Here is a 24,503-nt window from a genome sequence, read left to right as displayed (position 1 = left end):
AGACCCCTGTGAGACTGAGAACAGGTACAAAGGAAGAAAAGTTCCCCAGAGTAAAGCACTGTGTACAGCCCCTGGATTCTGGAGCCAGACTCCATCATTTACCACCTATATGACCTTGGTTAACTCACCTCGACTGGCTTGGCCTTAGTTTCCTCATCCATAAACTGGGGATGATAACAGTATCTACCTCAACGTGTCATAGTGCAAAATAAGTAACTTAGAAGATTCAAAGCTTAGGGTAGTATCTACTATCTGTTAACAGTAAGCTCCAAACAATGACTTGCTGTTATGAAAATGAATAGTTGAATGTTCATCACTAGGGAGAAAGATGGTCACTAGAAGAATAAAAGGAACAATTTGCTGGAAACATTAAATATCAAAAATCTTCTCATTTGACTGCTTCAAAATATATAAATTTAAAAATTGACAGAATTACAAGATTTATTCAGCAATCATGGTGGGAGAGCTTAACATAGCTGTCTCAGTACACAGATCATAGACGGATGTGGACTGAATGTTTGTGCCCCACCCCCATTCACATTCTGAAGCCTAATTCCCACTGTGATGGTATTAGGAGGTGGGACTTCCAGAGATGATTAGGTTATAAGGGTGGAACCGTCATGAATGGGACTAGTACCCTTCTACAAGTCACCCCACAGAGCTCCCCTGCTCTCTTTCTGCCATGTGAGGACTGGGCAAGAAGATGGCCATCTATGAACCATGAAGCAGGCCTCACCAGAGAGCAATCTGCTGGCATCTTGATCTTGGACTCCAGTCTCCAGAACTATGAGGAAAAAGTCCTGTTGTTTTTAAGCCACTCAATCGATGGTAATTTTGTTATGCAGCCCAAACAGACTGATATTGACCAATATGTATAAATGTGTAGAAGATTTTGAAACACAAATAGTATGCTCAAATCTAGTGGACATATATATAATGCAATACGTTGATTTCAACCACCCATGAAGCATTTATGAAAACTGACCCTATACTAAGTGCATCAGATACTGCATTTGGTGGTAATAAACCCATCCTACCCTCTCCCACCCCATCCCCAAAATAGCAATGTCATGCGCCAGTAAGAAGTGCATCTTTTTCATGTCACAAGATGTCCACAAACAAACAGTCCAGGGCAGCTACACAAAGATACCATGGGGAGACGGGTTGGTGTGACTTCTGGCCACACTCTCCTTAGCCTGTGGCTTTCACCCTCATGGTCATGGGATGGCTCCTCTAGCACTGGACATCATGTCTGTTTGTACAAAGGGCAAGACGTGGAGGGATCAAGCTAAATGTTCCTTTGCAACATCCTTCCCAGGTATCACACCCAATGACTTCTCATACTTAGAAAGGCCAGGACTGGGGGCACGGCCCCTCCTCCAGCTGCAAGGACCGGGAGATAGAGGTTTTTTTAACAGTGCATGTTACCAATCTGAACAAAAAAACGTAAGTCCTGTCGTAAGGAAGAAGGGGTAATTCTGACAGGCAACTAACGATACACCACACTAAAAACAGATACCTAACATTCAATAACATAAAGACCACATTCTCTGCTCACAATGTAATTAAATTAGAAACCAACAACAGAAAGTTATAAAGTAAAAAAAAAAAAACACCCATATACATGCAGGAACTCTCCAGAAGGATAGAAATGTTCTATATCTTAAATGGCGTGTAGGTTACATATATATATGCATGCACCAGAGTCTTCCAACTGTACACTTAAGATTTATGCATTTCACTATAAGTAATTATACCTCTATAAAAATATACCCATGTCCTGTTATTCTTAAAATCTAATTACAAATAACTCAAGGCCAAAGAATAAGTGATAATAGAAACTAAGACAATATTTAGATTTCAACCAAAATGAAAATATTATACATCAAAACATGTGACGTGGCTAAACAAGTACTACGAGAGATGATTATAGCCCAGAACGTGTATACTTTTAAAAACTTGGAAGTCAGTCAGCAAGGGGCCCCCCATACGGATGGGACACTGATAAAGGCAGGCCACCGTTCGCAACATTCTCTCTCCCGGCATGAATCCTTTTATGCACAGTAAGCGAAGAGCTGTGCCTGAAGGCTTTCTCACACTGATTGCATTCATAGGGTTTCCCCGCAGTGTGAGTTCTCACATGCACGATAAGGTGTGAAGACTGACCAAAGGCTCGCCCGCATTCCTGACAGGCATAGGGCTTCTTGCCGGTGTGGGTCCTCGCATGTTTCCTGAGGGATGAAGGTTCACTGAAGGCTCGCCCGCATTCCTGACACACATAGGGCTTCTCTCCAGTGTGAGTTCGCATGTGACTCTTGAGCGTTGAGAGGCGACTCAAGACCTGCCCACAAGTAGCGCACTCATACAGTTTCTCCCCGGTGTGTATCCTCTTGTGGACGTTGAGATGAGTGCTCGTCCGGAAGGGCTTCCCACACTGGTTACACGCATATGGCTTCTCCCTGGTGTGAGTGCGCAGGTGTGTCTTCAGCGACGAGTGCTCCCTGAAGGCTTTCCCACACTGACTGCATCCAAAGGGCTTCTCCCCAGTGTGAGTCCTCAGGTGGCTCCTCAGAGAGGTCGGCTGATTAAATGCTTTCCCACAGTCCTTACACTCGTAGGGCTTCTCACCTGTGTGGTTTCGCTGGTGCAGAATCAGGTTAAAGTTCCTTGTGAAGGTTTTCCCACACTGAGCACATTCGAAGGGCTTCTCCCCAGTGTGAGTCCTCAGGTGGCGCCGCAGATTCGAGGAGTACTTGAAGGCTTGCCGGCACTCCTGACATTCAAAGCACTTCTCCGTGGTATGAGTCTTCTGGTGCCTGATCAGGTCGGAGCTGTATCTGAAGGATTTCTCACATTTGTTACATGCGTAGGTTTTGTCCCCATGACAGATCTTGTCAGGCACAATTAGGTGAGCGGGCTGGAAGAAGGATTCTCCACCCTCGTGGCATTTATAGGGGTTGCCGCCAGCGTGAATTCTGTGATACTGAAAAAGTGGTTCAATGCCGTGAAAGGGTTCCCCAAGTTCACTGTATTTATAGAGTTTGTCTCCAGTCTGGCGTTGCTCCTGTCAAGTGAGGAAAAAATAGGAATCTCAAAGACTATTACGTTCACAGACTCTCCCCCAGGTGAATTACATGTAGGGAAAAGGCATTTCTATAGCTGAAGCTTTTACCATTTCAGTGCGTCTGGGCCATTTCTACCCTGAGTCCCTTCAAGTGGATGCTCTGCCACAGAGAGCTGTCATTTTTGTTATGTTTGTGAGGCCTCTTAGACGCAGAGTTTTGCCAAGTTAAAGGCAAATTAAGTTTTAAACACTTGATGTCTGTTCATATTTATAAACATGGCTGCTTGTGGAAACTCTGGGAAACACATGCCTTGATCTACATGGAGGGTTTTCCCCAACTCATGACATTCACAGACTCTCTCCCAAGAACCTGCTTTCCCCTGAGTGTACACCACTTGCCTTGAATCTCTCTCTCTCTCTCTCTCTCTCAATCTCTCTCTCTCTGGCCTCTTGTGCTGCTTTTCTAATCTACAGCAACCCCAGACTTGTCCTACAACAGAGGACCAAGAAAAATCCTTGGGCACCTTACCCTTTTCATGCCAATGGATGGAATCTCTGCAAAAATATCTTGGTTAGAAATTGGATCTTGGGGTTGATGCTGAGGTTCTGGAATGAATAAGGATAGAAAAATTAAGTACACGGGGAAAGAAACTGTGGGACCAAGGCAACCAAAAAACTAAGAAGAGAACATGTGGATTTTCTTTTTTAAATACCGATTCAAGGGCGCCCGGGTGGCTCAGTTGGTTAAGCGACTGCCTTCAGCTCCGGTCATGATTCCGGACTCCCGGGATCGAGTCCCGCATCGGGCTCCCTGCTCAGCAAGGAGCCTGCTTCTCCCTCTGAGCCTCCCCCCTCTCATGTACTCTCTCTCTCTCATTCTCACTCTCTCAAATAAATATTTTTTTTTAAAAAATACCGATTCTAGGGGCACCTGGGTGGCTCAGTCAGTTAAGTGTCTGACTCTTGATTTTGGCTCAGGTCATGGTCTCAAGGCTGTGAGATCGAGCCCTGCATCAGGCTCCGCATTCAGTAGGGAGTCTGCTTGAGATTCTCTCTCTTCCTCTCCCTCTGCGCCTCCCCCCACTCATGTGCACAAATAAATACTCTCTCTCTCCCACACACACAAATAATCTTTTTTAAAAAATAAAAAATAAATACTGATTCTAACTATGGTAGGAAATTGTGAAGAGGAAGAATGTATCAAAGAGTAAAGGAAATTTTAAGGTATTTGGCCACGTAAGGAGTCACGTAAGCATAGGAACAAGGAACGGAGATGGTAGATAAGTTACTGAGAAAGAGTTCTCTGAAGACTGAGACTGAAATTGAGAGAATGTATTGGCAAGAAGATACACTGGGGAGGCACTGGATAAAGCATACACACATTGTATACACATAAAATCCACACTGGATAAACTATACACGTGGAAATGATAAATGTGAAGAGGAGGTAGGACAAATCATTCTATGAAACCAGAGTAGAGTATTATGGACAAAAAGGAAGGAGATGGAATCCAGTAAAGCAGCTCCCGTCAAGGGCACTCGAAGTGTTTCCCTTACTGACAATTTCCAAACCTAACACTCATCTTTCAATCAGAGCTGCTGCTCCCTGATCTGCCTGCTGCTCACCTGGATGGGTTCCTGGGAAGCTTCTTCTCTCAGGGGGCCACAGCTCTTCTCCTGGCTCCAAGTGGGAAAACGTACTGGGTTTGCCTAGCTGATCTCCTGCTCATGGGGAAAGATGCAGGGTGTGAGCAGACCGTGCCTGCCATTAACCAGCGTTGATATTCTGAAGTCTTTAGGGGCACTGGGGAAGGGAAGAGCAAAATGACCCTGCCTACATTCTCACGGGCATGGCAGGGCTTACACTAAGGAACCAAAGTATAAGCTCCCTCACTGGGTCCCAAAGGACAATGGGATTCTCCAGGCCCCAAAACCCAGGGCCTTGCTCAGAAACACACTTGAAAAGCCCAGAAACTTTTAACCATGGAGAAACAGCAGCAAAGATACCTTCATTTCCACAGGGGAGCCCCTAGACTGTAAGCACTACTAGAGCAGGATTTGTCTGATTTTTTTCACCTCTTGATTTCCCAAACCAGCACACCTCCAGGAACGCATAGGTGCTGCAGGAGTGTGTAGATGAAGCAACAAGCCTGGCCTTACCCACGGAGGCCAGGTTCCTATAGTTCTCCAGCATCACATCTCTGTACAGACTTCTCTGGGCAGAGTCTAGAAACATCCATTCTTCTGGGGTGAACAACACAGCGACATCCGCAAAGGTGACTGGTTCCTGAAACACACACCCGTCCCAGCTCAGCCGGAGGCCACCCCCACCAGTACTCAGGAGGCTGATGAGGGGGCCAGCCGGCCTGGGGAAGGGAGACCCATGCAGAGGATTCTCAGATGGGGCTCTGAGGTCTCAGAATCTGCCCTTTGACTCAGACCCCAGAACTAGAACACTCCTCTATCTACTCCTTCCTCCCCGAGGGACAGCATCCAGACGTGTGGTATCAAAGGACTGAGCCACTGGCAACTAGCCAGGAAGCCCTGGCAGTTTTATTCCCTTCCAGCTCCAGGATCCAGCAGACCTGAGCATGTTGCCGGCAAGAGAGAAGTATTCAGTAAATGACAACTGTTTGCCCCGAGACACCGTGAAGACTAGGAGGCAAGGACAGCTCACAGCCTTGCTGTTTCCCCTCCTGATGTTCAGCAGAATGAGGCATTCCACAGCTAGGGAAGGTCTGAATGAAGCGGTGGGACTGCTGCCTGGGTTGTCCCATGCACCTCCCCCTGACACATATTATGGGAGGTCCAGTGCCTGGAGGCCTGGAGACCAGCCCTGTGGGGTCAAGAAGCTCTAGTCCAAGGGAAGAGAACAAGGGCCCAAGCAAGAAGAGCAACAGGGATTTCTTACTTACCCACGGACAGGTGATCAGTACCCCCGGAGCCACAGCTTCGTCCTCTGTGCCCTCCTTCTGGAGCCAGGCGGGGTCCTGGGCAAGCAGAGCTATAGGAAAGGAGGGAAGGCCAGGAGGCCCCGTGAGCACACCCACAGGACCGAAGGTTGCCCATCCCGACTGTGAGTGACCCTGTCTGCACACACATATGCGCACACTCACAGGGACACACACACGTACAAGAGACACACACATGCACTTGCACACTCACACGCTTAGGGACACGTGCACACTCACACACACATACACGTGCGTGCATTCACACAAACATGCAGACGCATATACACACAGACACAAAACATACGTACACGTGCACATACACATACTGAGAAGAACGTGCAAACACGCACATACACGTGCACATTTTTTCCATTCCAAATCTCTGGAGTCACGGTCTCAATTCACCAACAGACTCTGGAGTTTCTGGGGCACCCCCCACTGCCCCTTGATTCAGGCCTGGGTCAGCATTCCTCCCTAGCTGCTCGGCCCCTTCCTCTGCCCCACTCTGCGGGGCCGGTAGCACCCCAGGACTTACCACAAGGAGGGGACAGAGAAGCTGCCCGCACCCCAAGTCTGCCTGTGAGAAGGCAGCATCTCCCCTTCCTGCCTTCAAATCAACCACACCCCTCCCCTGCCCCGGGCCTCCTGCCTCGGCCTATTACAGATGAGCAAGTGACCCCCCAACACACACACCTTCTCTTGTCTCCCTGCGCCCTCACCTCCCACCGCAACGGGACCCTCCCCCTCAGAAATCAATCCTGACCTAAAAAATAATGCATATCATACAAATAAATAAAATAAATTGCAGATAATAAAAAAAGAAAACCTGAACCATGTCCAATCTCTGACCGTACATATTCCCCTCCTGGGGCTGGTGTAACAAAGTACCACAAACTGAGAGGCTTAAAGCCACAGATGCGTATTCTCTCTCGGTTCTGGAGAACAGAAGTCCAAGACCAAGGTGTCAGCAGGGCTGCGCTCCCTCTGACGCACTGGGCAGAATCCCTCCTCGCCTCTTCCTGGCTCCTGGCGGTGGCTGTCTGGAATCCTGGGTGCTCCTTGGCCTGCAGCTGCGTCCATATGATCTCTGCATCTGTCGTCATGTGGCTGTCCTCTCCCCCCTGTGTCCCTGTCTCCCCCTGGCATGTTTCTTTTTTTTTTTAAGATTTTATTTATTTGACAGAGAGAGAGCAGGGAGAAGGGGCAGAGGCAGAGGGAGAAGCAGGCTCCCCACGGAGCAGTAAGCCCGATGCAGGGCTGGATCCCAGGACCCTGGGATCATGACCTGAGCCAAAGACAGACGCTTAGCCAACTGAGCCACCCAGGCGCCCCCACATTTCTCTTCTTAAAAGGACACCACCAGTCACACTGGATGAGAGCACCCCCCCTCATCCTGACCTCACTTTAACGCGATGGCAGCTGCAGAGACCTATTTCCAAGTAAGGTCACAGTCACAGTCACAGGTACCAGCAGCTAATTAGGACGTCAATATGCCTTTTTGGGGGGCCACAATTTAAGCCAAAACACTCTGCTTTACCCTCTACATACTGTTTTTGTTCCCCACTGTGGGCAACCAACCCACCGTCCATTTCCTTACCTCCTGCTTACTCACGATCACCACCACTCCAAGGACAGGCACCTCACTCAGACCACCAGTGACCCCCCATCCCTGGTGGGGATCCAGTCGATGTGTGCAGTCATCTAATCCCTCCACCCTGAAGTGACCACACCCCCAGCTCCTTCGGTCTCCTGTACAACACCCTCCTCCATCCCTCACCCTTCTCACTTCCTTCAGCCTCTGCCTTGGCAGGTAGCCTCACCCGCTCTGGGCATCAGGTCCCAGCCCGGCTGACCGGGCCCAAACCCCCAGGCTGATTCTCTCCCCTGAACTCCAGACCCACCTCCACACCATCAGCTCAGGTCCCCACTCATCTGTCTGGGGAATTCGCCTTACGACCACAGTGAGCTGGGGGGCAGGGCTGCTGCCACTGCAGGCCTTGAACTTGCCCTGCTGGGTTTCAAGATTGCTTGGGACCCATAACCCCTTCTTTCTCTCCCTTTGGGAGAGGTAGCGTGTACCCTGTGCATGTCCCACCAATGTCTTTTGGAAGCAGAGGACTTGTTTTCTCATTTCACAGGTTCACAGATGAAGAAGAATTTTGCCCCTGGGAGAGACCACACCCCGAGTCTCACCCATGCCTGATTTAGATGATTCATATGGACTTGGGGACTTTTTGAGTTGATGAGATTTGGGACTTAGAGTTGATGCTGGAATGGGTAAAAACTTTGGAGGTGTCAGGATCATCTGACTGTATTTTGTATGTGGGGAGCACATGAATTTGGGGGAGGGGGACCAGAGGGCTGACCGTTATGGGTTGAATTGTGTCCCCCCAAGTTATTTTAAGTTGTAACCCCCCCCACTACCTCAAAATGTGACCTTATTTAGAAACAGGGTCTTTGCAGATGTGATTAGCTAAGATGAAGTCACAGTGGAGTGGAGTGGTCCCCACACCCAATATGACTAGTGTCCTAAGAAGAGGAGAAAAGACAGAAGCAGGGACACAGGAGGGGAGAGGGCCATGTGACGACACAGCAATGTAGCTACAAGCCAAGGAACACCAGGGATTGCCAGGAAGGAGCCTCCCCACAGGCTTCACAGGAAGCACGGCCCTGCCAAACACCCTGATTGGAGACTTCTGGCCTCCAGAAATGTGAGATATGAACTTCTGTTGTCTCATCCCCCCTCAAAAAAATGTGCTCATCACCTTACTCTCAAAGGCTGTTCTCCTTCCAGTGTCCCTGATCTCAGGAAGCGACATCCCTGCCTCAGATGGGAAATCTCGCCCCTGACACCCTGCAGACCCCAACAATTAATCCAAAAAAAAAAAAAAAAAAATCCAAAAACTATACCAAAAAAAAAAAAAAAACCCAAAAAACAAAAACCACCTCAGTGATGACATCGCGAAGAGAGCACTCATCTCCCGCCGCCCCCACCCACCCTACTCTCTTCCTCCTACCCCGGTCCCCACCATGGCTCCTGCCACATCAGGCCTTTCCTTTTTGAATCCACTGAAGGATCACTCACTCCCTCAGAGTGCCTCCCCTCCTCAGCATCCTTCTTTTCTCTAGAAGGACCCTCCCCCTTTCCTCACAGCCCCTACCTATTTGTAACCACATGGTTATTGGCTTCCTTAGGTGTGTATTTTCTGCCACTCTCGCAGGATTAGACGCTTCGGAAGAACAAGCTAGACTTCCCTTTCCTTTCACCCCTGCCCTTCCCGCACTGTGCTTGGCACATGAATGCTCTGGCTTGTCTGGTAAATGAAAGCATGCAGGACTCACCAAATTCTCTCAAATCAACCTCCTGCATATGTCTTAAATCATTCCACAAATCCCTCCCCTGTAGACAAGAATTAACACAACAGGCCCGACTGCTGGCCCTTGGGAACATGGATCTCCAGAGGGTTCCCACCACCCTAACTGGCAGGAGGGGCTCACTCTTTTTAAACTGTTTCTATGAACACTGTGGTTTGTGCTGAACGCCTGCTTTCCTTCCAGGAGTCCGGCGCCTACTGACAGGAGTCAGGTTCATGCTGGGCAGAGGGTACCGACGTGACCAGCCCCGAGTGAAAAGCCTGGGCGCCAAGTCTCTCCTGAGCTTCCCTGGTAGACATCACCTCACATGTGTTGTCACAGCTTGTTGCTGGGGGTATTAAGCATGTCCTGTGTGACTCCAGAAGCTCATGCCTAGACTCCCCCAGACTTCACCTAATGCTCCAGTGGACTGAGCTCTGCGCCCCTTCACTGTGATAAATCACCACCATAAGTACGACTGTGGGTCGAGGCCTAGGAGTCCTAGTGAATGGCCACAACTGGGCATGGTCTCAGGGACCCTGCCACACCCACTCCACACTCACCGCTGGTCAAGGCCACTGCCACCGCATTCCTCACTGCCTCCACCCACCGCTCAGATCCTCCCTGAGGCCCCGCCACCTCCCAGATGTTGGAGGGTTCTGCTAAAACTGCAGATGCACGGCACCACTCACCCAAACACATCCCTGGCTCCCGGCAGCCTAAGCATGCAGGCCGGGATTCTCCTCCCATGCTTCCAGGACCTGAATGATCTGGAGCCCAACCCTCTGCAGTCAGCTCACACCACTCTCCCCTCCCTCTGCTCCCTTCACACAGCCTTCCGTGGGTCCCCGGGCACACCAGGCTCTCTGCCTGTCCGCCTCCCCCCTGGGAGGAATTTCACAGATGCCATTCCTAGGCCTGAAATCCTCCCCCCAAGCCTTCTCCCAACACCCCAACATCTTACCACACTAAATGATACAGTAAATATCATGATCTAAGTCGATACTCATCCCCTAGGGCACATGTGGCAAAGTCCGGTATCTGTCAGCTCCGCTGCATAACAAAACACCACAGACAGGGCAGCTTAAACGGTAGAAATTTACTTCCTCACAGTTCTGGAGGCTGGAAGTCTGAAAGCGGGGTGCCAGCATGGTCGGGCTGGTGAGAGCGGTCTTCCTGGCTTGTACACAAAAGTCTTCTACTGTGTCCTCACTTGGCAGGGAGCTCTGGTGTCTCTCCCTCTTTTTATAAGGACACCAGTTCTATGGTATTGGGGCACCACCCTCATGACCGCCTGCAACCTTAACCACCTCCTTAAAGGCCCAGCCTCCACCCAATATGGTCACATGGGAGGTTAGGGCTACAGCATATGATCTTGGGGGGCAGGGGGGTGGGGACCAGCCACAGCTTCTGGAGACATTTTCAGCTGTCATGACTAGGGGCTGTTACAGGCTTAATTGTGTCCCTCTAAAAACTCATAGGATGAAGTCCTAATTAATATCCAGTACCTAGGGGCGCCTGGGTGGCTCAGTCGGTTAAGCGTCTGCCTTCAGCTCAGGTCATGATCCCAGGGTCCTGGGATCGAGCCCCGCATCGGGCTCCCTGCTCAGGAGGCAGTCTGCTTCTCCCTCTCCCTCTGTCTGCCACTCTGCCTACTTGTGCTTTCTCTCTATCTCTCTGCCAAATAAATAAATAAAACCTTTAAAAAAAAAATACCCAGTACCTCAGAATAGGACCATATTTGGACATGGGGTCTTTAAAGAGGTCATTAAAATGGGGTCAGTTGGGTGGGCCTTAATCCAATATGACTGGTGTCCTTATAAGAAAACAAAATTTGAACAGAGACATATACAGAAAAAGAAAACACAAGAAGACAACCACCTATAAGCCAAGGAGAGATGCCTGGAACAGATCACAGCCCTGAGAAGAACCAACCCTGACAATCCCTTGAACTCACACTTCTGGCCTCCAGAACTGTGAGAAAACAAGTTTTTGTGGTTGAGCCACTCAGTCTGTGGTCCTTTGTTATGGTGGCCCTGGTGGATCAATACAGGAGGCGCTACTGGCGTCTAGTGGGTGGAGGTCAGGGATGCCACTAAACATCCCACGGTGCACAGAATGGCCCCACCACAGAGAAGGATCCAACCCGATGTCAGTGTGCTGCAGCTGAGAACCCATGGTCTGACTTCCAGTTTCCAGAAACTCCTCTCTGTCCCCAAGATAAAGCCCTCGTGTTACATGCTTCCATTGTATTCTGGTCTTCGTTGAAAAATAGGACCGCCCAGGCAGACTGTGAGCTCCACAGGGAAGGGGCCAATGTTTTATTTGAGATTGTCTCCCAGTGCCCACCTCACCACAGGGTGGCCAACTACAGCACCTGAAGAGTCATACTTCAAGAGCACAGGGTACTCCAAGTACTTCAAGAGTACTTCAAGGCAAAGCCTTGCCCAGAAAGCTTACCAAAAATACATAGAAGAGCAACACATAACATAACCTAAGAATTACTTCCTGTCAATGATATAATAGATTCCAAACGCAAGACTGAATGATATTGTTCAGAAACAAAGTTTATTATTCTCACTAGAAGGCAAGATGGAAGGAGATAAATGCCTTGAAATTATAGCTAAGATGTTATTTGTCCCCCAGAATTAATTTTTCCCCCCACTTCTCAGGACATATGGTTTGTTTTAACCTCATTCTTTATAAGCTCAGTTAAAACATATGCCATTTACAGTAAATTCAACTGTCATCTTCAGCATCTACATAACTGTGGAGAATTTAACCTTGCCCAAAAAGAGGTCTGGACTTGGCCACAGCTGAAAGGGATCTGCTCTTTCTTAACAGAAAGACCAAAGACCCAAAAAAAAAAAAAAAAAAAAAGATTCCCAGCCCACAATCCTGAAAATGTGCCTTTCCTCTTGAATGCATAAAGAACGGTGACATGACTTTATATATTCTCTCTTTCCAGTACAGGAAAATGCCTGCGGTCGGAGGAAGGGGGGCGGGTACAAGTTCCCGGATACAACACAGCACAGGCGGGGACCCCCAGGCTGCCAATTCCACCCGGCGCTCACTCACCAGAACCCCCGGCCGTCCCCAGCTCTGGAACACCCAGTGCAGGCACCGGCATGGCCATCCTCTGAATCTGCACAGCCGCCTTCAGCCCCTAGACAGAGTGACAGGGACAGATCAGAGTCACACGGTCAATGGAATCTGCTCCCAGCTCCTCACCCTGACCGAATTTGCAAGACTGACCCTGCTCTGGAAACACATTGATAGGGCACCTGGGTGGCTCAGTCGGTTAAGCGACTGCCTTCGGCTCAGGTCATGATCCTGGAGTCCCGGGATCGAGTCCCACATCGGGCTCCCTGCTCAGCGGGGAGTCTGCTTCTCCCTCTGACCCTCCCCCCTCTCATGTACTCTCTCTCTCTCTCATTCTCACTCTCTCAAAATAAATAAATCTTTAAAAAAAAAAAAAAGAAAAAGAAACACACTGATAACTGAGACATGCCCAGTGTAGCTTGTCCAGATTAATCCAATCCGTGGGTACAAAACTAATCACTGTGATAGAATTTCAACTTCAAAAAGGAATGGAATATGCACCCCAATGTTCCTAGCAGCAATGTCCACAATAGCCAAACTGTGGAAAGAGCCGAGATGCCCTTCAACAGACGAATGGATAAAGAAGATGTGGTCCATACATACGATGGAATATTCCTCAGCCACCAGAAAGGATGAATACCCACCATTTGCATCAACATGGATGGGACTGGAGGGGATTATGCTAAGTGAAATAAGTCAAGCAGAGAAAGTCAATTATCATATGGTTTCACTTATTTGTGGAACATAAGGAACAGCATGGAGGACATTAGGAGAAGGAAGGGAAAAATGAAAGAAGGGAAATTGGAGGGAGAGATGAACCATGAGAGACTGTGGACTCTGAGAAACAAACAGGGTTTTAGAGGGGAGGGGGGTGGGGGGATGGGTTAGCCCGGTGATGGGTATTAAGGAGGGCACGTATTGCATGGAGCACTGGGGGTTATACGAAAACAACGGATCGTGGATCACCACATCAAAAATGAATGACGTATTGTATGGTGACTAACATAACAATAAAATTAAAAAAAAAAAAAAAGGAATGGAGGGGGCGCCCAGGCTGGGGGGAGGCAACCTCTGAGGAGCCTCCAGCAGTGGGGGAAACACTGGAGCAAAGAGAGGCGTGGACAGCCAGCAGGCTGAGGGGTAGTGGGGGGACGAGGTGGACCTCCACACATGAGGCATGGTCAGCAAGTTATTCCCGGAAAGAAGCCCTGTGGTGGGAGAAAGGATCTGAACCCTCCTCCACTGGAGGCTTTTCCCTCAGGGAAGGTGTCTGACCTGACTTGCATTTCTAAGGGCTGTCTCTAGCTTCTGTGTCCAGGGTGGGGCCCAGTAGAAACAGGGGCCTGTAGGGAGCAGTTCCAGGGGGCGCAGAGAACTAACAGTGGCTCTGGGCAGGGTGGTGGCAGTGAGGACAGCAGGAGCAGCCAGAGGTAAATTATATTTCAGGGGAGAAAAGCTCGCAGGACTTGGTGATGGATGGGAAGAAAATGTGGCAGGTCCCTCAGGGCAGGTAATGGGCAGAAATCCTGAACCACGGGCCTTCCTGGCTGGCATTGGGCCCTCACAGCAAACGCCCTCCCCGGCTTACTGTATATCCAGAAGACCGAGGTGACACCCAGAGAGCCGGGTGGTCCTCTGGAATCAAAGGTGTCCCCCTGTCTCCAATTGTGGGCCTGATCTGCATCCTCAGGTCCAGCCCCAGCCCCTAGGAGAGGCACAGAGGGGACTGAGCAGGACAGAGGCGGCACTGAGGCTGCTCTGGGCCTGAAGGACCCTCAGATTTGGGGTAGTGCCGTCACAAGGCAGGTATGCAGGTCTGGCAGCTTCAGACCTGGTAACTCCCCCGACTCCACTATGGGCCCCAACCACTGAGGGTCTCAAGTGTGGGCCCCAGCCACTGAGGGCCTCAAGGACTGATCACACCGCAGACGCAGAGGTGAACCTGACCCTTTCTGGTTCTGGGGGTTAGGCTAGGGGGTTGGGCCACAGGCTCTCAGAGGCACTGCAATACGCTTCACTGAAGAAAGGCTAGGAGCCCTCGGTTCTGAATATGAATGTTGTTCTGTTTTCTTAGAGTCTGTGTTTATCTATTTGGCAGCCATCAGTCGGAGGACCAAACTATTGGCCAGAGCTATTTACATCTGCCCTGCCATCCACAGCCCATCCTCTGAACCCTGTCGCTATCCAAGGCTCACGCAAGCCGGTATCACCCTGCCCTGAAACAGCGTGGAAGGGACATGGCATGGGAGCGAGGGGGGCTAGGACAGTAGAAGGGCTGAGCCTGGAGACCACTTCTTCAGCCTGTTTGGGGGTTCTTCTGGGAGCAGCCCCCAGCCCTCTATGTTCCTGTCCTCCCCTGGCCTAGCTGGCCATGAGGGCGAGGCCACAAGGCCTTATTCTCACATGACAGGGAGGCCTCAGAGCTGAGGATGAGGCCCACTGATGCCCGGAAGGGCTGGCTGAACCATCAGCGCCTTCAACCACGTGGCGGGCTGTACGATTCCCAGCCAGGAGATCCTGGCAGCTAGGATGGCAATCTCTGCAATTAGAGATCTGCATCCTGGATTTGACTCCCAGCTCCAAATGTGGCTGTACCACTTATGGGCTCTGTATCCTCATGGATGACCCACTCAGTTTCTCCACATGTGTGTCCGAGTAGACTTCCTCTGCCCGCTCAGAACATTCTGTGACCATTCGTTTCCTTGTTTCCTGAGGCTCAGATGCAGGAGAAGCCCTCCTCTCCCACACTTAGTGCTCACTGCTGAGCTGGGAGTGGAACTCTGTGGAAGGTGCTAGAATCCCACACTAAGAGGAAAGAGCCCACAGAAACCGGAGAGGACAGCTGTCCCTTTTGGGTCCTCCTCCCTCCCTCCCTCCCTCACAGGGTCCATCTGCTAATCAAGACACGGGGGTGGTGAAGGCCTGGAGTACCTGTGTTCGCGCCTTCACTGAACAAGCATTAACTGAGTGCTCTGTGATGATGCACAGAGTGCTCCGCGTGGGGTTACTGCAACGATCCTGTCAGCTGAGGCCCCTGCAATCCAGCAGCTCCAGTGAGGTATTTTCAGACCTCAGGGCCTCCAAAGCAACATGCCCTTTCCCAAGCAGCTATTGGAGGACATCCTCCACCTAAACAAAAATGTGAACCGATGGTGAGGAGGACCTGGGCAGTGAGGAGTGTCTCAGCTGCCCTGGGGTCTGATGCGAGCCATGCAGCGGTGAGGCTTTCAGCTGCCCTGCAGCCCACACCAGGCTGTGCAGGGCTTGAGGCTCCACATGCTCAGAGCAAAGCAACGAAACAGGTCTCTACCATCCAGGCCCTGCCACCCCATCCACTCGCTGGCGTCTCTTCACCCTGAGTCTGACACCATCCATGACAGAGGTGGAGGGGTACAGACCGAGGGAGCCCAGAGATCTCACTGGCTCTGGGACAAACAGGCCCAGCCTGGGGGTGAAACTGGGCTCTATATGTCCCTCTATCCACACCCTAACCCTCATCTTTGAAATCCCCAAGAACAGGAACCTAAACCTTGGAAATTCCTACAGTGTGGGGAGGCAGGAACTCAGGGCCAAGGTGGGAGTAGCGGGGCTCAGTCTGTTCCCTGGTACACTGGAATGTGCCAGCCGGCTCTGAAGGCTCTTCCATGCTTTGACAGGGGCTTATTTCTGCTGTGAGATCTTGATTTGTCTCCTAAGTGGAGAGGGGTCCGCAACAGCTCTCCCACGTCCCTTCCAGTCAGGGTGACCCTCTCTCCCACGGTTCTCTTGTCAGGTCTAGGTTAGAGTACCTCCTGAAGCCATTCTGGATGCAGCTGAACCAACTCTCCAGGCAGAGTTTGCTCCTGGCTAGGGGTGAGTGACGACAAAACCCCCGCCAACACCCACAGAGTGCCCAGGGCTGCTCCCTTCCCTGTCGAGGCAAGTTTCTAGCACGTTCCGAGGCGCACCTCGCTTAGGCAGGTTGAGGGCTCAAGGATGTTGAGGGGTTTCTCCAAAAGGCAGGAGTTTCCCATGACTGTCGAGGAGTAAATCATACTGCACACAATCAATGTCTGACTCACACTGACGGCAATGTTTACTCGGGAGAACATTTGAAGAAGGGTCTTGAGTGACAGACAGGGTTTACCCAAATTCAGGAGTCATGGCCACTCCCTTCAGACCATGTGGGAATGTCTTTGAGGAGATGCCCCAAATGTCTCCCTGGCTCTGGTGTGCATTTCCAACTCACAAATTCCTCAACTTCTCCCAAGAGAGGGAATAAGGATAATCCCCCATGAATCTTACCATTTGCATACCATGGGACGAATTTTCCTCCAAAATATCCTGCACAGGAGTCGACACTTTGGATTTAAGTTGAGATTCCCAGTCTAAAACAAATTAGAAAAAAAAATTAAGTTCTTTCAGAAATAGTGATATGAAATTGACCAAAATAAATATTTAAGTATTTATTGTTTTAAAATATTGTTTTTTAAATATTGAGCCTAAACTTGGGACAGTACTAAAAGGGAAGAAGGTGTCAGTGAGCAAAGGGAGACTCTGCAGGGTACAGCTGTGTGCAGAGTCTGGCAGTGACAGGAGCGGGGGTGGGGCGGGGATGAGAAACTATGTCTTCTGGGGATTGAGACAGATGTCGCCAGAAAGACAGCCTTATCAGAGAAATAAGTAAGAAGCAATTAGACAAAGAACACACACAGAAATGTTCGCTTTCATGAGGAATTGGACAATAAGTGTGGATATGAGGTGGAGCAACTGGAACCCTCAACCACCGTTGGTGGGAATGTAAAATGGTGCACGCACCTGTCTCAGAAAGCACTTTGGTGGTTCCCCAAAAAGTTCAGTAAACGACCCAGCAACTCTACTCCTAAGCGTCAACCCAAGAGAAATGAAAACATACCCACATAAAATCTGGTACGTGAATGTTCACAACACTATTCACAAGAGCCAAAAAGTAGAAACAAACCCAACGTCTGTCCATAGACAAATGGACAAACAAAACACGGTCTACCCATACACTGGGACAGTAGTCAGTCCTAAAAAGGAACAAGGCTCTGACACTCGCTACAATGTGGATGAACCTCAACAACATCACACTAACAAAAGATAGACACCCAAGGCCACATGTTGTGTGATTCTCTTTATATGAAGTATCCAGCACAGGCAAATCCACAGAGACAGAAAGCAGATGGGGGGGGGCGCGCGAGACTGGTGAAGGTGGCACAACTTTGTGAATATACTGAAAACCAGTGAATTGTACACTTTAAAAGGGTGGATTCTTTGGTATGTGAATATCTCAATTTAAAAAGAGAGAGAGAGAGAGATTTGAACAGATCGTTTTCTGAGATCAATGAGAAGTAGAAGGCTAGCAGAAGAGAAAAAACACTAACAGAAACTCACTTGAGAAACCTCACCCCAAAGAGTCTCATTTCCCCTTGCGATAAAGGGCCTCTGAAATGCTCTTAGACTGATACTTCCCAGCACACCGCCCCCCCACCCGGTGGGCAGCCCACACACACCCACCCACACCCGTGGAGCCCTCAGCTCTTCCTCTGGCCCCACCTGGGAGCCCAGACTGGGTCTGCATGGTGGAATCCCCACTCCTGGACAAAGACACACATGCTGAGGGAGGCAGGGAGGGTTTGCAGTGGGCTTCCTGCTTCCGCGTGGGCTTGAGCTCCTGGCACTGAGTGAGGACCATGGGTAGCAAAGTGATCGTACCCAATTTCCAGTGAACTCAGTGAAGCTCTTTCACAAGGGCCCACACCACAAACACCCTCCTCTCTGCCCCACAGGGATAAAGCCCTGAAACCCAAGGCCAAGTTCAATGAGACCCACGCAGGTTCTGACTACAGAAAGAATGAATACAATACAACAGATGGAGCTCTGTTTTCCTGTGGAAGCCCACACATCTTCCTTGGCCTCATAGCTGGCCCTTAAGAGGCATTAGACACCTGCGTGGGAGAAGGACCAGCCTGATGCTAGCCTTACCCCTGGGGGCCAGGGTCCTACACTTGTCCAGGATCACGTATCGGCACAGGTTCTTCCGTGCACCATCCAGCATCGCCCACTCCTGGATGAGCCCCACCGCCACATCCTCGAAGGTAACTGACTCCTAGAACAACGCACATATATTCTGGCTCCACAAGGACCACCTGCAGGACAACTGGTTATCACTGGGAAAGGGAGCACGTTCGGAACACTCCCACCACAGCAGGGCTCAGCAAACCTGGCCTGCCTCCTGTTTTTATAAATAAAGTTTTACTGGAACACAGCCATGCCCATTTGTTTGCCCATCTCTACAGCTGGTGTTGTGCCGTAACAGCTGTGACCACGACAGGGATCACATGGCCAACTGAGCAGACAAATCCGAGAGTGTGAGCTTTGGCTCTCTTTGTCACTTCACACTACCAGTGACTGCCCGAGCCTATTTCTGGACTCTAGAGAGTTTTTCCTAAACTCTTTATTTAAGGCATCAGAAGTTTGGGATTGATCACTTAATTTTCATGAAATCCCTAGAACCCCTTCCCAAGACTTAAGCACTTTGTAATCTTTTATGTCTGTGAGAACAGGACTACCACTGCATCTGAGAAACTTAATGGTCTTTTCATCTCAGAACCCTGTAGCGCAGCATGGTCTGACAGAGCTTCCGTGAGGATGGGAATGTTCTAGGTCCGTGCTTTCCAAAAAGGCAGCCACCAGCACGTGTAGCTATTGAGCACCTGAGTGGTTCAGGCAACTAAGAAACTGGGTTTTTAATTTTACCGAATTTTAATTAATTTCAAGTTATCCAGACATGTGTGTTTTTGGGTAGCCCTCCCAAGGGATGGCCCAGGTGTGGAGCTCTGCTGCTGCCAAGTCTAAATGACCCCATTCTGCAGTCAGACTCCGGAATCAGGCACAGAGCCCCGGGGTCACTGTGGGGACCCTTCCCCCCAAGCCAGTTCCCACCAGCGCTCAGGCAGTGAAAGAGACTATCAGGTCCCCTGGGGCAAGGCAGAGGGTGCTCCATACTTCCCCTCCCCTTTCGTCCTCAGTTGGGGGTGGGGAGAGAGCGGACAGGACCCAGAGTTACATAATCATGCTCCCCTCCCCCACTGACTCCGACTCTTCCAGGCCCCTTGCCATGACACCAGCGCCAGAGTTTAAGGTCTCATTAGGCGTCCTCCCTGCAATAAAAGAGACCAAGGTAATAAAAGACAAAGGGGGAGTGAGGGTGGAAGCAGAGCCCCACACAGGGGTTCGGCCCAGGTAACACCACTTCCATGGGCCTCCGGCAGGGCAGCCCAGTGAAAACCCTCACACCGAATCTTTCCCAATAAGCAACATATTGCGCCCAGAGCCACCTTCCAGACTACAGCCCCCATAGTGGTTCCTCTCATCTAATAAAAGGATTATTTCTCCTCTTATAGTCTCTCAGAAATACCTCTAACAGCCTCTACTTTTCCTCCACTGCCTCTTATCAAGTTGTGATTTTTAATTTATTTGCTTAGGTGATTTTGCCTCTCCCTCTTCAACTATAATGTACATTCCCAAAGTACAGACCTGTGTCCCCCTTTTTCAGGACTCCAAATCCTGCCACTAGCATAGTGCTTGATGCGTACTGAGTACTTTATATATTAGGGGTTGACAAACTTTTTCTTTAAAAGGCCAGAGTTAATATCTTAGGATTTGTGGGCCAAATGGCCTCTAAACCAACAATTTAACTGTGGTTGTAGCACAAAAGCAGCCACAGACAAAAGGTAAACCAAAAAAACACATTTGTTTTTCCATTTAAAAAAAACAGTTTTTATGGAAACCAGCATTGGGTCAGATTTGGCACAGTTTGCCAACCTCTGCTCTGTAACATGTGATAGAATACATCAACCAAATTCTCCCAGCTGCACCTCCTACGTGCTCTCAAACATGCCAACTTTGCCAGTTCCCCAATCATCAGGCCCCAACTACCAGCATGAGTCATGAATTGATTCTAGCTCATATATGGACTTTCCAGACACCCTACTTATGGCCAATTCAGTTTCAATTCCCAGTACTAACATATATGGACTCCCCGTTCATTCTTGTCCATCCTAAACTCCATGCAGAGTCCAGGCGTAGGTGTTTTGTCTAAATCACAAACACTCTGTCACTCTCCTACTTAAAACTGAATCAGTGGTGGGGCGCCTGCAGTCAGTAAAGAATCCAACTCTTGACCTCAGCTCAGGTTTCGGTATCAGGGTTGTGTGTTCAAGCCCCACAATGGGCTTCACCCTGGGTGTGGTGCCTACTTTAAAAAATAAAGAAAATTTTAAAAAACTGAAGGCTTCCCAATGGCCTTAGAACAAGGTCCAAAGTTTACCCCGGCCTTTAGGGCCCTGCCCGCCTCTCCAAGCTGGCTCATCCGTTCCACACTTTGTTTTCTCTACTTTAGCTGTCCCTCTTCTCTCAATTCCTGAAACACACCACGCCTAGTCCTGCCTGAGAGGCCCTGCATCTGGAATGTTCTCTCAAATCTCCTCCCTACTCCTACTCCAAAGCCCGACCGCTTGTCTAGCTACATGCAGCTCATTTGGGGGTTTCAAACATTTGTCCCTTGTAAGGGGTTTTTCCTGACCTCCTCCCCAAGTTCTCCTGCTCCATGTTTCCTTATCACCCTGGTCATGATTAATTTAAGGGAGGATAAAACCTCCACAGAGGCAAGTATTATATCTATTTCAATCACACTGTTTCCCCCTGTACAAGGCCCACTTCATAGAGGGCATCCCCAAGTGGAAACGTGCCAAACAATCAACACTCCCCAAAAATAACTCAGCATAGCCAGCCTGAGGCATGCACCTGCAGACACACAGAACAACAATGTAACACCACAAAATCAAATATAAAAATGACTTAAAATGCCTGTTCATATAACATAAATCAACACTAGCTTTCAGAAGTCTTTAAGAAACAACGTTAAGTCCAAGATGGCAAGGCAGAACCTGTGCTCTTTTCGACAAAACACCTCACTTGAAATCTGAAGTCTACTTTTCTTCCAGAATTAATTTTTTTCATGTCTCAAAAGTTAGTTTTAACCCTATTATTTAAAAAAAAAAAAAACACACTCCATTTATGACCAACTCAATTTCAATTCCTAGTACTAACAAAGGTATGTCATCTTTTTTCCTGGAGTCCCATATGTTTTTAAGCCTCGTAGTGATTCATTCACAGGCTTGGGGTAACCAGAGTGGGAGCCGCCGGGAAAAGAACTGAATAATCTTCCTTTTCCTTGATGGTAAGACTTCTGACATAACTGGGAAATAGCTTTTCTTAAGATACCCGCATCTCGCAGTGAAAAACACTGATGCTCACAAATTAAAAGCTCTTTTAAATGAAAGAAAGGAATAAAGAGAAAGGAAAGGGAAAGGAAAAATGAAATGAAAGCTAAATTAACAGGCCCTAAGCTAAAGAACTACAAATAGTCACCAAAAAACTAAAAAAGGACAGCAAAAACAAACTCTTGCCATCCCTTGATAGAGGGGACATTCCATTTTTTAAATTCACTTGTCACTCAAACCAATCGGCACATGCAGACTCAGGACCTAACTTTCCAGCTGCCGAGCTAGATAACATGAAACGTCCTATGAAATAAAAGGTGAATTACTAATAAACAGCTCCATGCATAAGGGAGGTACGGTAGTGTCCTACAAATCCGGGAGGATGGGTGAGGGCTGGGCCGGCTGGTGGTACCACATTTCTGAGCTGCGGGACCTGGACTGTACTACGTGATTTCCCTTTTGATGGATGGGCGACCGTCCTGTCTGCCCGGACAGGCGGTACCCGAGGGCAGGGGGCCGGGCCGGGGGTCAGGGGTGACGGCTGCGAGGCCGAGGGGTACGGGCCCCATCCCGGCGCGGGGTGCCACCGCGGGGAGGAGGCGCCGCCGCACAGGCGGCGGTTCAGGGCCCTCCGGCCCCTCCTCGCGCCCGCAGGGCCCTCCCCGCCTTCCCGAGGGGCCGGGCCGCACCTGCAGATCGGCCGGAGACACTCCCACCGCAGCGCGCCGCGCGGCCCAGCACACCCGCCGCCGTCCGCTGCCGCCGTGCACTTCCGCTTCCGGCCTGGAGGTCGCCGGGAGCGGAAGTGGCCGGGGCTCCGGTTCTCGGGACTGGAGGAGCTTAAGGCAGTGACAGAAATGTTGACCCCTTCTTCATCCGGCCTCGGAGAGTAAATCCTAGTTTCCTTCCCCGCGGGGTGAAGTTAGGCTCTGGCATGGGGTCGGACTGGACCTTCAATGGGGCGGGTGGAGGTGGGTCCTGAGCCTGACTGACGAGGCTTGGCCGGGGGCGATGGGGGGGAAGGGGGGCGCGTCTAGGTTGATGGGCGGGGCCCGGGCTTGGTGGGCGAGGATAGGGGTGGGATCTTCCTGGCAAGTTGGGATGCTCCGTGTTTAACTTACCTTCGCCCACCTCCGCTTTGATCCTTTGGTTCAGCCCATGCCCCTACAAAAACATACCCATGGGTAAAATTTCTTTTTCAGATTTTCTAATTTCTTCTAAAAATAGGATTATACATCAAAAACTAATGATGTAATATATGGTGATTAACATAACAATAAAAAATTTTAAAAAATAAATAAATAAATAAAAATAAAAATAGGATTATATATTTTATGTCACCTACGACCTACTTTCTCACTAAAAATAAGATGTGAAAAAATGTTCAAGACAATAGAAAATCTGACTCTCCTTTTTAAAATCTAATATGGGGGCGCCTGGGTGGCTCAGTGGGTTAGGACTTGGCTCTTGGTTTTGGCTCACGTCATGAGCTCGTGGGTCACGGGATCCAGCCTCCCCCCCCCCCACTCCCCGTGGGCCTCTGCGATCAGCGTGGAGTTGGCTTGAAAGATTCTCTCCCTCTGTCCCTCCCCCAACTCGCGCTGGAGTGCTCTCTCTCAAATAAATAAATTTTTTAAATATTTTATTTATTGATTTGTCAGAGAGAGACACAGGGAACGCAAGCAGGGGGAGTGGGAGAAGGAGAAGCAGGCTTCCCTCTGAGCAGAGAGCCGGATAAGGGGCTGGATCCCAGGACCCTGGGATCATGACCTGAGCCCAAGGCAGATGCTTAATGAGTGAGCCACCCAGGCGCCCCAATAAATAAATATTTTTAAAAACAAAAACTAATGTGTTTGGTATATAGTATACATAATACATACACAGAGGAGTTCAAATGGGGCGGGCGTCTCAACCCATCTCCAAATTTTCCCAGAAATAACCACTGTAACCAGTTCCCTGATAGTCTTTATATATCAAGCACATGTGTGTATTATTTCTTTCAATTAATACTGATATAGCATCGGTGGATTGCTACATGCTAAGTGCTAGGATTACAAAGTGCCTTCCTGCAGGGGAGAGACGGTGAAAGAGATGAGGTTGATCCATTCCAGTAAAACTAAGTCAACACGTTGTAGTATGTGCTATGTTAGCAGAATTTGAAAAAAAAAAAAAACTGATAAGGAGATGAGGCAAAATCAAGAAATTTGGTATGATTGAAAGTGGGTTTTGAAGGATGAATATCAAGCCATGGAAATGGTTATAGGAAATGTTGCAAGTATGGGGTATCGTGTAAGCAAGAATACAGCAGCATAGGGGAAATACACATTCTGGGAATACTAAATAATGTGTTATGGCTAGAAATTAAGGGTATGTTTGTGTTATTGTCACAAACATAGACAAATAGATCCAAGACAAAACAGCTCAGAAGCAGATTCAGGCATATATGGACATTCAGTATGTGTTAGTATTTCAAGTCAATGGGGAAGGGAAGCTGTTGGGACAATTGGCTAAAGGATTAAGTTATTAGATCTCTATTTCCCATCATTCACAAATAATTCCTTTATATTCTACATGTTCCAAAATCTCACTATGATCTACTCAGTAGGCTTGTTTAATATAGAAACGAATGTGTTTCAGCTCTAGGAAATTGTTTTATATTATTTCCTTGAATAATAGCCTCCTTTCTGTTTGGTTTTTTGTTGTTTCTTTCCAAAATTTCTTAAGCTTTATGTTTTTGGTCTC

The 24,503-nt window shown here is 49.2% G+C and overlaps 1 protein-coding gene across 4 annotated transcripts; it reads right to left on the bottom strand.

The window, feature by feature from the left end:
* Positions 1 to 415: 415 nt before the first annotated feature.
* Positions 416 to 22,547, bottom strand: ZNF333 (zinc finger protein 333). 4 transcript variants are annotated; one of them, XM_025863094.2, is made up of 9 exons: positions 18,460 to 18,552; positions 17,992 to 18,071; positions 16,759 to 16,841; positions 12,451 to 12,538; positions 5,980 to 6,068; positions 5,225 to 5,351; positions 4,691 to 4,786; positions 3,594 to 3,670; positions 416 to 3,064 (listed from the first exon to the last, which is right to left on the bottom strand). In XM_025863094.2, exons 2-9 carry the CDS (start codon positions 18,053 to 18,055, stop codon positions 1,967 to 1,969), a joined length of 1,722 nt encoding a protein of 573 aa, XP_025718879.1. In that variant the 5' UTR covers positions 18,056 to 18,071; positions 18,460 to 18,552; the 3' UTR covers positions 416 to 1,966. The 4 variants fall into 4 exon arrangements, with proteins under 4 accessions (XP_025718879.1, XP_025718880.1, XP_073743749.1 ...); XM_025863095.2 differs by lacking the exons at positions 17,992 to 18,071; positions 18,460 to 18,552 and adding an exon at positions 22,451 to 22,547; XM_073887648.1 differs by lacking the exon at positions 4,691 to 4,786.
* Positions 22,548 to 24,503: the final 1,956 nt, after the last annotated feature.

This window comes from Callorhinus ursinus, unplaced genomic scaffold, assembly GCF_003265705.2.
Source record: "Callorhinus ursinus isolate GAN/ISIS: 27379988/994484 unplaced genomic scaffold, GSC_fseal_2.0 scaffold82, whole genome shotgun sequence".
NCBI lineage: Eukaryota > Metazoa > Chordata > Mammalia > Carnivora > Otariidae > Callorhinus > Callorhinus ursinus.
This window is presented reverse-complemented; position numbering and strand designations above follow the sequence as displayed.

Bases quoted from the DNA above. Each gene is read 5' to 3' on its own strand.
- ZNF333 (XM_025863094.2), bottom strand. From the start codon at position 18,055: ATGCAGACCCAGTCTGGGCTCCCAGGTGGGGCCAGAGGAAGAGCTGAG. The intron at 16,842-17,991 runs GTGGGTGTGTGT...AATTTGTTTTAG, and splicing joins TGAGGGCTCCACGGGTGTGG to ACTGGGAATCTCAACTTAAA. The intron at 4,787-5,224 runs GTAAGGCCAGGC...CCCCATGAGCAG, and splicing joins TAGGAACCTGGCCTCCGTGG to GAGATCAGCTAGGCAAACCC.